The sequence below is a fragment of the Crocodylus porosus genome, unplaced genomic scaffold (genome assembly GCF_001723895.1).
Source record: "Crocodylus porosus isolate Cpor-Errol unplaced genomic scaffold, CroPor_comp1, whole genome shotgun sequence".
Lineage (NCBI taxonomy): Eukaryota > Metazoa > Chordata > Crocodylia > Crocodylidae > Crocodylus > Crocodylus porosus.
Window position 1 is genome coordinate 128805722 of NW_017728906.1, and position 11789 is coordinate 128817510.

Consider the following 11789-nt stretch of genomic DNA (forward strand, 5'->3'; position numbering starts at 1 on the left):
CATGGCACCCCTCTGCCCAAGTTGGGCAGCTTCTCCCAGCCCCAGTCCCTCCCTCCCCCACACCCCTTCCCTCTACCCTCTGCCTACTACAACAGACTTACCAGCTGGAGGCAGTTGTGTCCAGCGTAGTGAGGACTGCTGCCTGTTTAGCGTGTGACCGAATCTACAAAGCAGTGCTGAATATTTCATGAATCAATTCGGAGGCTTCTGATTCAGTTCTGACCTTTTAATTGGTCTCCCAATTTGATTTGGATTTGGAGATTTGTCTGCCGAATCGGCCCGAATCACCTCTGAATTAAATAGGCTACTGCACATCTCTCCCTAATGTCATTCCAAACTGTCCTTCTGTAGTGGCCTGTCTGTTCCCCTCCATTTCTTCTATTAATCCTTCCCATGAACCCTAAAATATGGCTTTTTTCTCTAACCAGACTGCCCTGATTTCTAACAGCCACTAAGTCAAAAGGACACTTCTCTATTCATATTCTGCTTGAATTCTCTGTTCAACACAATCAATCATTAAATCCCCCTCTGCTTTTCTCCTTTCTTCGCTTTTTGCTTTCTTGGCTCTCTTCCTTATAGCAGTATCTCCTTCCTCTCATATCCCTTTCTCTTCTTATTAGTACTTCTTACTGATCTGTACGGTCATGTCCTCTTCTCCCAGTATTATTTTCCTTCTCAGTGATACCATCTTGTTCCAGTGCTTTCATTCACATCTCCTATTCAGATGGTTCCCAAATGATCTTTTTCCCCCAAACTCTGCTTTCTTCTGAGTTCCCATCATACATACAGTTTCTCAAACAGGTGGTTTTCACCTTACACAGTAACCCAAATTCTTTCTAAGGACCAGGTATAAGTAAGGACATATTTTATGTGTACAACAACTGTATGAGCATGTGTATATGCATATGTATGCATTTGTGTGCACACATATACAAACCCCATTTGAAAAACAATTTTAAATTCCATTTTTGATCCTTATTGTGAAAGAAAATGGTTCAACACTTTTTCTTATTCATTTGACTGCTTACTGCCCAATACACTGAAATTTGAAAGCATCTAGAGTATCTGAATGAAGCTATTTTTTCATTTCCTCATCTACTGCGTTGGGAGCTGCCACACTGCAAGCGTTAATGCAGCATATTTAGACATTGCATCTGTTTTAATTTTAAAGCCACCATTTTTTGCTTTCACACTGTTCTTTCATGGTCATAGAGTAATTAACAAAGAAGAAAAGCTGATCCTGAGCACCTTCAATTCTAGCTACAATTAATAGGAGCTGAGGATGCCCAACACTGGTGTTGGTTTCACATATTGTTATGAAATGAGTTACTAATAAACAGTTTCAGAAAACATTTTTTTATTTTTTTATTTTTTTTTAAAGGTTGCCTTAATAAAACTGCTTTAAAATATAAGATGATACCTTGAAAAACTGAGTGTCCTACCCATGCCTGTGTACACACATTCAAATGATCTGGGGAAATTTTCCTGGGTTTGTTTTTCTGGCAGATGCCCGAACATGTATTTGAATCCTGAGCCCCTGAAGAGCAGAGAGCTTGCAGGTGATGCTGTGCAGCCAGGAGCCCCCAATGCACACATCGCAGCATGCTCTTCAGGCTCCCTCAGTCTGCCCAGAGACAGATGGCATCAGTGGCTGACTGAGACTGCTTAGGCTTAACTTGCCTCCCAGCTGCATAATGTGGGGCTTGTGAAAGGGTCCAGGGGCGGATAGTTATTTTGGGCAGAGGGCCACTTACTGTGTTTTGGCAAACAATAGAGGACCTCATGACAGGCTGCTAGGGGAAGATAAATATAAATTTTCTAAATTTTTTTAGGGGCTCTACAGGCTAGATAAAATGGCCTGACAGGCCACATCCAGCCCATGGGCCTCATTTTGACCACCCCTAAGTTATGCTCTGCTCGCTGCCTGGCTGGAGCGGCAGTCAGGCAAGTGACACACTTTGGGATGGGCAGGAGGAAAGCACTCTGCGATGCTGAAGAATTGTGCTGTGGCTTCTCTCAGAAGAGAATATATACAGTCAGTTAGGAGAAACTAACCCTGGTTGTTCTCCCAAGAGAAACTGAATGTCTATATGTGGCCACTGTTAACACAGAGAGAAATAGATCAGCTTATGGCACAACTATCATACTTTTTTTTTATGTAGATATATTATTTATTCAAATACAAGATGAGATTCCCCCACCCATTGGCATATTGACTAAAGCCCCGTGTCTTATAATCGCATACAAAGAAATTTCCATAATAATTGTCTATTATTAAACTGCTGCTAAAAGCAGCATGTGCTCAGTAATGGAAACCAACTATGAAGTTGATTATATTGAGCCAAAATTGAGCATGAGTATAAAACACATGACCCACATTGAGCAAGAATGCTGATGAGAACATTTTTTTTGTGTGACCCTTAAAAAAATGGGTGCGTGTTCCCTCCTCAAGTAGCTGGTACTGGGCCTGGTATATACACTACAATACCGCATGCACTTGGAGAGCCAGAGCAATCCCTGACACCCTCTCCTTCATGCCAAAAATGCCACATTTTATCTTAGCCAAAAAGGCCAAGATGTTGATGGGAACATTTTTTTTTTTTTTTTTTCTGTTTTTTTGCACCGGTCCTGGAAGCACTGCAATACCAGGTCAATGCATGGAGGACATATCAGAGACAAGTACCCTGGGGAGCTCGCCTACGTGGTCACGATGGGAACATACCACAAGGATATAAGTTAGTGCAGTCTATATGAATAAGATATATGGTAGTGCTCATTAAGCACAGCCCCCCTCACCACCCTTTTTCAGGTCACAGTGAGAAACTGCATTGCCTGTCTTCTGAATTACTCTTCACTTCCACAACTGAACCATTTCCAATAATTCCTGTTTCTTCACCAGCCTTAAAAGTCTGGCAAACATCATGAAACAGTGCCCCAAACAGTTCACTCAGAATCCCTGCGCCTCATCTGCATATAAATTTTGAAGCATCCCAGAACTTGTGACAAGAACACCCAGTTCCAATCATGAGTGGGGGCAAATTAACACATGAATCCTTTGTTGGGGTATCTGGAGTACACACACACAGTGAGCAGAGCTAACCTGTGGGTGACCATGCCTTGAAATGCTGTTGACTCTGGTCGGGCCCAGCACAATTAACTATGTGGTAAATCATGAGCCTTTGGCTTTGGACTAATATCATGCATAGCTTGTATTATATAGAAAGTAGGTGCCAAAATGCTGCTCAAAGGTGTGTTATGGAGCACCCGTAATAAACCTTGCAGCAGTTCCAAAAAAAGGTAACATGTAAATTCTAGATGAACTAAGTCTATATGGATACTATATGCAAATTGCTACAGTCATGTTTAATTTCAAAGTTATTGTTTTCAAATTTGCACATCACTTCCAAATGCTCAGGGGGTGCATCCCCATGAGTTGAATGCCCCCTGCACCTCTATTCAAATCAGCTGGTATCTGGCATGCAGCAAGGTGTCTTGGGTAGGATAGGAATGCGATGCATTTGGGCTGGTCCCAGCAACCTTACCTGACATCCTGGGGGCCTCCTGGAGCTGCAGCAGTGGTGACCTGGGCATGTGGAACCTGGCTGGCAGCTGGATCATGCCTCTGGCTGTCCAGGCTGTGGTTTTGGGCATCACATGCTGCCACCATGTTCACCGTCTCACTTTTTCTGGTACAGATTTAAAAAAAAAACCCCACAACACTGTAAATCAGCAGTGCAGCAAATGTCTGTATGTACAGTGTGTGAGGTTTGCAGCACATGCAGTTTGCAGCACTGCAGACAGTCTGCAGCACTGGAAACCACATGTGTGCACTCATGGGGATGTGCCTGGGGAGGGCAGGGTCTGACTGTAAAAAGAGTGGGAAGGAGCTGTCAGAGGAAAAAGTTGAAGTGGGGAGGGGACAGGCAGCAGAGAGCAAAGGGGCTACCTAACCCCCTAGTTTTCTTTTCCTGCCTGTAGCAGTGGGAAGGGGACAAATTCAAGACAAACCTCCAATAATTAGAGGATTCTATACCTAGAAAATTATAACAAATTTATAAATTTTCTGCATATAAAATCTGATTATCAAGGGGTCGTCTTATATAATCAGGGTCTGATCTGAGGCTTTCTATTGAGTAAATATGGTAATAAAAACATATAGGTGATTTCATTTCTAGTGGGTCCCTGTCCCACAGCCTGTGTTCAGACAACACTGTCTGTATTTCAATCAAAGTTGTACCTCAGTGAGCATTGGAGGATTAGGCTTACTACTTTGTCGTTTAGCTGCAACTTTGACAAATGTTTTCTGCATGGTAAAAGATAACTACCAATTACTTCTCTGTATTGAAGTATTCCAGCATGCTAAAGACATATGAAAGACTCGAATAACATTTTTTTTTCAATTTAGTATTACTGCATGTTTCTAAAAGGTGTAATTAAAGTTACTATGGGTAATATAACACTGACAGATAAAGCTTCCTGACACTTTTTTATTAAAACCATGTCTTTAGTTGCTGAGAATTTTGCTATACATTTATCATTAGACTGAAATTTTCCATTGTACTTGTCTGCCTCAGGCTGACTTGTTTGAGGAAAGTTCTGGCTAAAACTATTTAGCTGTTTCATAAAATTAGGTTAACAAAAAATACATTGTTGTTGTCACATTCAAACAATATGTGTTTGTAATTGTTTTGTGGAGAAAACCTAGAATCTCCACCCTTTGGAGCATGGACTTGAAATTTGGTGAGGAAGGTCACCCTGAGCAGGGCTGTGCCTTTTGCCATTCCAGTTGAAATGTGCATAATTTTTGGCCAAGTTATGAGCCTCCAAAATAGTGCCTGTTCATACACACTTAGCAGACACCTTTTGTAAGTCACTAGATACGTTCTTCAAAGATTACATTTGAATAAGTCTCCTCCATTCTTTCATTGCTCCTATACCCAAGTGGGACTGTACATGAGTCACCCCCACAGAGTAAAATGAGCATGCTCCAGCAAAGGTCTGCAACCCTGAGCAGGCCTCTCCCTGCAATTGCACTGGCAACAGCAGCTGTGTTAGTGGGGAGAAGAATTTAAAATGGGGAGATGATGGGTAAATCTATGTTGAAGCAACAGTGTGCCCCAAACAGGACATTCCCAGTTAGTCTTTGTCCACCCTTTCCCAATCACGTGTCCCAAACCAGGAAACATGCTTGTGGGGAGGCTTCTCTGGTTTGTCTTTCTGTACCCACTCTATAGATTCTTTAATACATTGACTGAGAAGAGTTAAACATGACTTATTTCCTCTTTTTTCAGCTGGTACACTGGCAGACTTGGTGGGGAAAGAAGCTGATTTGAATAGAGAAACTGGCTGGGGAGAAGGAGAGAAAAAAGAAATACAAGAAGGTAGGATCTCAGCCTAGGGTAATGGAAGTTGAATGATGGGAGGGAAGAAAAGATGTGGAAATATAGTAGAGCAAGAGCAAGGCGAAGAAGGAGCTGTGGACAGAGAAAAGATGGGGGAAGATGAGAGGGATGGGGCAAGAGGAGAGAGCAGAAAGGCATTTCAGAGTGGATACTGGCAGGGGTTGCAGAGAGGTTGATGGAGACATGAACAAAAAGTTCTGTAACGGTTAAGGTACATTCCTCTATAAAACATCCTCTTTATCTGTTCCTTTGTTCCTGAGTGTTCTTTGGCTATCCTATTATCCAAATGCCTGTTAAAACTACCAGCAAATGATATGTCTCCATGAACCTCTAGTGGCAAGTCTACTTAGAAAATAACAGCCTTCTGTTGCTATCACTTACTCCATTACCTTCTAGAGTCCTGTATAGTTGTTCTTCCTTATTGATAACCCATAGAAGGTCAAAATACTTGCATGCAATGGCAGTAATATTTTTTCAGTGTTTACTTTTAAACAATTAGGAAAATGCAACCAAAAACCTCTGCTAAGAAAAAAAGCCCTTATGTTAAGAAAAAGTTGCAAAGTTAAGTCCTCAGAAGATAGGCATGCCAAATTTACATTGGCTTGTACAACCCTCTTGAGCCCCTTTCTATGTATGCATTGTGATACTGCCTTAATTACAAGATCATCAATTATTTGATATAGTTGTGCATACCTAGGTTTCACATAGACCTGGCAGAGATGCCTATAATACAGCTCTTTATATCGCACAAGGAGCATGTATAAGCCATAAATATAACTTATATACTAGCACATTTGAAAAGTCATCTTTTAGCTGTTCACCAGTATGTAAAATGTTACCCATTTAAACTACTAAAGATATCTATTAAAAATATAAGTTTGAGCAGAATCATTAGAACTTAAAATGAGAAATAATGCCAGATGACTGTACCACTGCTAAATTGACACAAGATAGCTTTAATGTCTGCTCACTCTCAAGGTGCACTGTAGAGCAGGGGTGTTCAACCCCCTTGTCTGCAAGCCAGATCCAGCCTGCAGAGTCATGTGATCCTGCCCACAGGCTCCTCAAGGGTCCAGAAATTTGGCAGCAGGGCAGCAGTAGCAGTTAATATTTTCACCACTCCCCTATCACCAAATTTCGATGCTCTGTGGGCCAGCTGACATAGTTCAGCATATAAGATCCCACCGACATGCAAGGCCAGGACTGGGGCAGTGGGGTCTGAGTGCAAGTGTGGACAGCCGTGGGTTGAGGCTGTGGGACTCAATCCAACACACATGGCCTGGGACAATAGGACCCAGTCTGAGGCCTCATCTGACACATGCCTGATCAAGCCCCTGGATTGAATCTGGCCTGTGGACCCACCCCCACCCTTCCTCCAATACACAGGACCAAAAAGTTTGGCACCACTGCTCTAAAGGAGCCTGTATTAACTTACATTTTATTCTATGAAGTTAGAAATGTAACACTAAGTGCTGTTTAATTTGTATCATGACTCCCAGGCTTAGGTGTCATAGAATTACGTATGTAAACCATGCAATATTAGGGAGGCTTGGTTAGAAAGAGTTGCAGGTGGGGGTTAACTACACTGTTACTTCTGACCTAATTTTTAACAAGTTGCATCTTGTCTGTATGTCTGTGTGCTCCTTTTAGATGTACACAAAAACCTGTTGCAGTGGAACACATTCTACCTGGGCTATATGTTCCTCCTTTCCTCAATGTCTGAAATGTCTGCAAACTGACTACACTTCCTGCTTTATTGGACAGAACCATAAGTGATTATCAGGAATCCTGTTTTTCTCTGATTTAAAAAAAATCCCCAATTTTGGTTTTAAAAAAGTAACCCAAAATCAATATTTTCGGTGATTAAACTGAAACACCACTAGTAGACAGATATCTATAGATATAGCTATATAGATCTATAGATCTACAGATCTATCTATATATCTCCATTTTAATCTTGGAGAAATGTGGATTTTGGGTTATTTTTTTAAATCCAAAAACTGGGGATTTTTTTTTATCAGAGAAAACCAGGATCCCTGGTAATTATGGGAATGGAGTAACGAATATCAGGAACTACCTGAAGAGAGAGAGAGGCAGAAAAAGAAGAGGCTCATGTTCTTGGGTGAAGCTTACACTATTGTAGATGTCTCATTTATTTAAGAACCTTGGGAGATAGCACTTCTGCCAAAAATCAAACGCCTCAAGTATCAGTAGGCTGAAATATGCTTTCTTACTATGCAGTTGGGAAGGAGGTGAGTTTTAAGAAGAGCGGAATGAAATAACCTTGTTTGAGTATCAGGACATCTACAGAATGTGAATTTCTAGTTAAATTTGCAAACAAGTGCTGAACAATTGCTAATGTCTAGGTCATGGTTGGGAACCGGTGGTATGTGTAGCTTCTGTATGTGACTTGTGACAGACCAGCGAGGGGATAGGAAGCTTAGTTGCAGTTAGGGCAGGGGGCAGAGAATAGCAACAGATAGGACAAGGAGCACAGACCAGAAGCCGAAAACAAAGCAACAGATGAGATAGGGAGCACAGGGAAGGGAGCAGAAAGTGGAGTCGCTGATTAGACAGAGGAAGGAGATTGAAGCTACATTTGGGGAGGATGTGGGCTAATTTGTGGCATGCTTGCTAAAAAACATTGGCCGTTACTGGTCTAGGTCATGTTAAAATAGCCTGGTTAAAATATTCTGACTACTTAAAAGTATGCATTTCATTCTTGTATTGGTCATTTATTTAGTGGCATCAGTGTGTTTGATACTGTTTACATAGACTGCAGATAAAGTGGTAACAGAGTTCTCAACCTCACGCTCACCCTCTCACATCTCAATAGGAAGCATGAAAATGGTGGTTTTTCTCCATGCTTGAGCCTATCTGAGTACTAGAAATAAAAGGGAGAAAAACATTGTTTAGGTCTTGTAAGTCTCCATTTCCATACAGACCAGTAGCTAGAGACAAGAATGAGGGAGCTAGAGTAGATACAAATACATGTAGATAGACACATTCAGAAATAGATCAACTCTGTGCTTTTCTATAAAGTGTAAGGAGGTCTACTTTGGCATGCCCTGAGCCTTTAGTATGGCATTCTACTGTTGCCTGCTTTATGCATTCTGCACTGTCATGTATTGGTCCCTAATTCATATCTCCAACACAAATGAGCAAATTTAAGGTTTAATTCTTAGTCTGTTGCAAGGGGTACCACTGCTAGTTGTCCCCAGGGAACCAAATGTCCACATCATGTGTGGATGTGGCATATGTGTTTCTCTTATCATTGGGAATTAACTACTGCAACTTTTGGGGGATCCAAAATAATCAAGGACCTACAGATTCTTGAGGCATGTTACTTGAAGACTTGTACTGTTTTATAGAACTTATGCAATATGTTGTTCAAATTAGTCTCTAAATATATTCTGCTCTAGTTGTTTTCCCTGGTTTGTTTTATGTTTAGTAATGGAATGTTTGCATATTAAATGCTTGGCATGATTTACATCTTAATAGCTCTGGTAGTTCAGCATTGTGTACATGAGAGAGAACTTTATGACATTCAGATAGTTTAAAATGAGAAAAGTCCTTTGTTTAAAAAGCACAGTGTTACATGTCTATATATGCAAACATAGGAGAGAGAGATACTTAAATATGTGCATACATTATAAACACACATTTACTCACACCTTCTATGTATGTATATACAGCTATTAATTCCATGTGTTTATGGCAAATTATTTTACTTGTGAAATTATTTTTGAATAATGCCTTTGATTGGACAATGGCAATTAATATCCTAATGGTAGATTAGTTACACTATATATGCAGTCACCAATTCCCATTCACCATGAACCAGAGCTATATCTAGTGCAGTTAACTGCTCAAGCCACAGTCTCATAAAATCTCAATAAAATCGGAAAACTGTGGAGTATGGGTAATCTTGCTATAAATTGTAATAAAACATACCCCTGTAGACTCTATATTCTGACCATTAAGTTCATGGATACTGCTGCTTTGTACATAAAATTTTATGAAATAAATCGACCAATTCTGCTGCCCTTACCAGACAGCAAGCTGTTTTGATTTAAAATCTGATTGGTGTTCTTGGAGCATTTTCTAAAGCATAAACTGCTGATAATGAACTTTAAATAAAAAGAAAAATGCCTGAAATGTGTTCCCCATAGTAAGTACCTACTTACGAAGGGAAAAAATTGATATCTTTCCACAATTAAGTACATTTCCTGTGTCTGTAAAGCAAGGCTTTGGTTTCCCAGCACAGCTGTCCAAAAAAATATTAAGTAAATCTGAGCACAATATCTAATCTCAAAGGGCTTCATTTGAGATGCTTCAGGTGCTTCTGTATCTGGATGTGTTGCTTCTACTTTTTGAAATATGTAGCAAAATATATGACATTCTCCTTCAGTATTTCCCTGCCTAGAGCTGCTGGTTTCCTAGTCACTGTAAAGCTGTCAGGAATAGGGATATTCAGAAGTGGTTTGTACCAAATGGCTACTGGGGATGACCTAATTGGGATATTCAGAAGTGATTTGTACCAAATGGCTACTGGGGATGACCTAATTGGTGATCGATGGGAAGCTGGGTGACAGTGACCACGAGCTGATCACCTTCACCATCCACCACAAAGCTGGCAAGTCAGTCAGCAACAATGAAGTCCTTGACTTCAGAAAAGCCAACTTTAACAAGCTCAGGAGGCTGGTCAGTGAGACCCTAAGGGACCATGACCCCAGGGAGAGGGGAGTTCAAGAAGAGTGGTTGCTCCTCAAGGGAGAGATCCTCAATGCACAAGCTAAGTCTATTCCATCTCAGAGGAAAGGCAGCAAGAGGACACAGGAGCTCCCTCCCCCGGCTCTCCAAGGACCTAGCAGACCTCCGGAGGCTAAAAAGAAAGGCCTACAAAGGATGGAGGATGGGATTCACCTACAAGGAGGATTATTCTGCACTGTTCCGGTCCTACAGGGAGCAAACATGGCTCGGAGTGCTCCCAGCCGGGTCATGAGGCACTACAGTTATTTGGGAGCGGGTCTAAAGAGTCTGGGGGCACAGGTGGTGTTCTTGTCGATCCTCCTGGTCTCAGGGTATGGGCTGAGGAGGGAGAGGAGGATCCACGTAATCAACCAAAAACTGCGGAGCTGGTGTCATCGGGAAGGCTCTGGCTTCCATGACCACAGCCCGCTCTTTGGCGAGAGAGGCAGCTAGCTGCTGGGAAGAGATGGCGTCCACCTCTCTCCCCTGGGGAGGAGGCTCTTCTCAGCCAGATTGGCTGACCTGCTCCACTGGGCTTTAAACTAAGCCCGTTGCAGGACGTGGGGACTACCACCACTGCTGGCCTGCTGAGCAACCCTTGCAAAGCCAACAGGACAAGGCACTTAAGGGAGCCCAGCCCTAGTACAATCTGTGGGCAAGGCAAGAGCCCCCAAGGGGACACTTGCCTGCCTGTACACAAATGCCAGGAGCTTAGGCAACAAGCAGGAGGAGCTCGCCCTCCTGCTCAATGCAAATAATTGTGATGTCATAGGGATACTGGAGACTTGGTGCGACTCGACCCATGACTGGACCATGGGTATTGATAGCTATACACTGTACAGGAGAGATCGTGTAGCTAAAAGGGGTGGGGGTGTAGCTCTCTATGTTAAGGAAAGCTACACGTCCCTGCAAGCTGATCTTGGTGACCAAGGTGGATGACTGGAGACCCTCTGAGTTAAAATCCATGGGGAACACGGCACAGGGGACACAACAGTGGAAGTCTACTACAGACCTCCCACCCAAAGTCCTGAGCTTGACCAGGAGTTCGCCCGGGAACTGGCTGAGGCTGCATGCTCCAGGACCATGGTTGTCATGGGTGACTTCAATAACCCGGACATCTCATGGGAGGATCACTCAGCAAAAACTGAGCAGTCACAAAGCTTCCTCTCATGGGTGGATGACCTCTATCTGACTCAAGAAGTCTATGGGCCAATGAGAGGCAAAGCGCTGCTCAACCTGGTACTGGCTACTGGCGACCTAGTGATTGATGGGAAGCAGGGTGACAGCAACGAAGAGCTGATCACCTTCACCATCCGCCGTAAAGCTGGCAAGTCAGTCAGCAACAATGAAGTCCTTGACTTCAGAAAAGCCGACTTTAACAAGCTCAGGAGGCTTGTCAGTGAGGCCCTAAGGGACCATGACCCCAGAGAGAGGGGAGTTCAAGAAGAGTGGTTGCTCCTCAAGGAAGCGATCCTCAATGCACAGGCTAATCCCATTCCATCTCAGAGGAAAGGCAGCAAGAGGACAGAGCAGCCCCCCTGGCTCTCCAGGGACCTAACAGACCTCCTGAGGCTAAAAAGAAAGGCCTAAAAAGGATGGAGGATGGGATTCACCTCCAAAGAGGATTATTCTGCA

At 42.6% G+C, this 11789-nt stretch overlaps 1 protein-coding gene across 4 annotated transcripts in view; it reads left to right on the forward strand.

Moving 5' to 3' along the window:
* Positions 1 to 11789, forward strand: part of KLF12 (Kruppel like factor 12) — a 368523-nt gene that overhangs the window by 231139 nt on the left and 125595 nt on the right. For 3 of the 4 annotated variants that reach the window (XM_019529799.1, XM_019529801.1, XM_019529800.1), the window contains one exon: positions 5292 to 5381. The exons of the other annotated variant lie outside the window; for it this stretch is intronic. In XM_019529799.1, coding sequence (XP_019385344.1) covers positions 5292 to 5381 — 90 coding nt within the window. The remainder of the gene's footprint in view (positions 1 to 5291; positions 5382 to 11789) is intronic. 4 annotated transcript variants of the gene reach the window in all.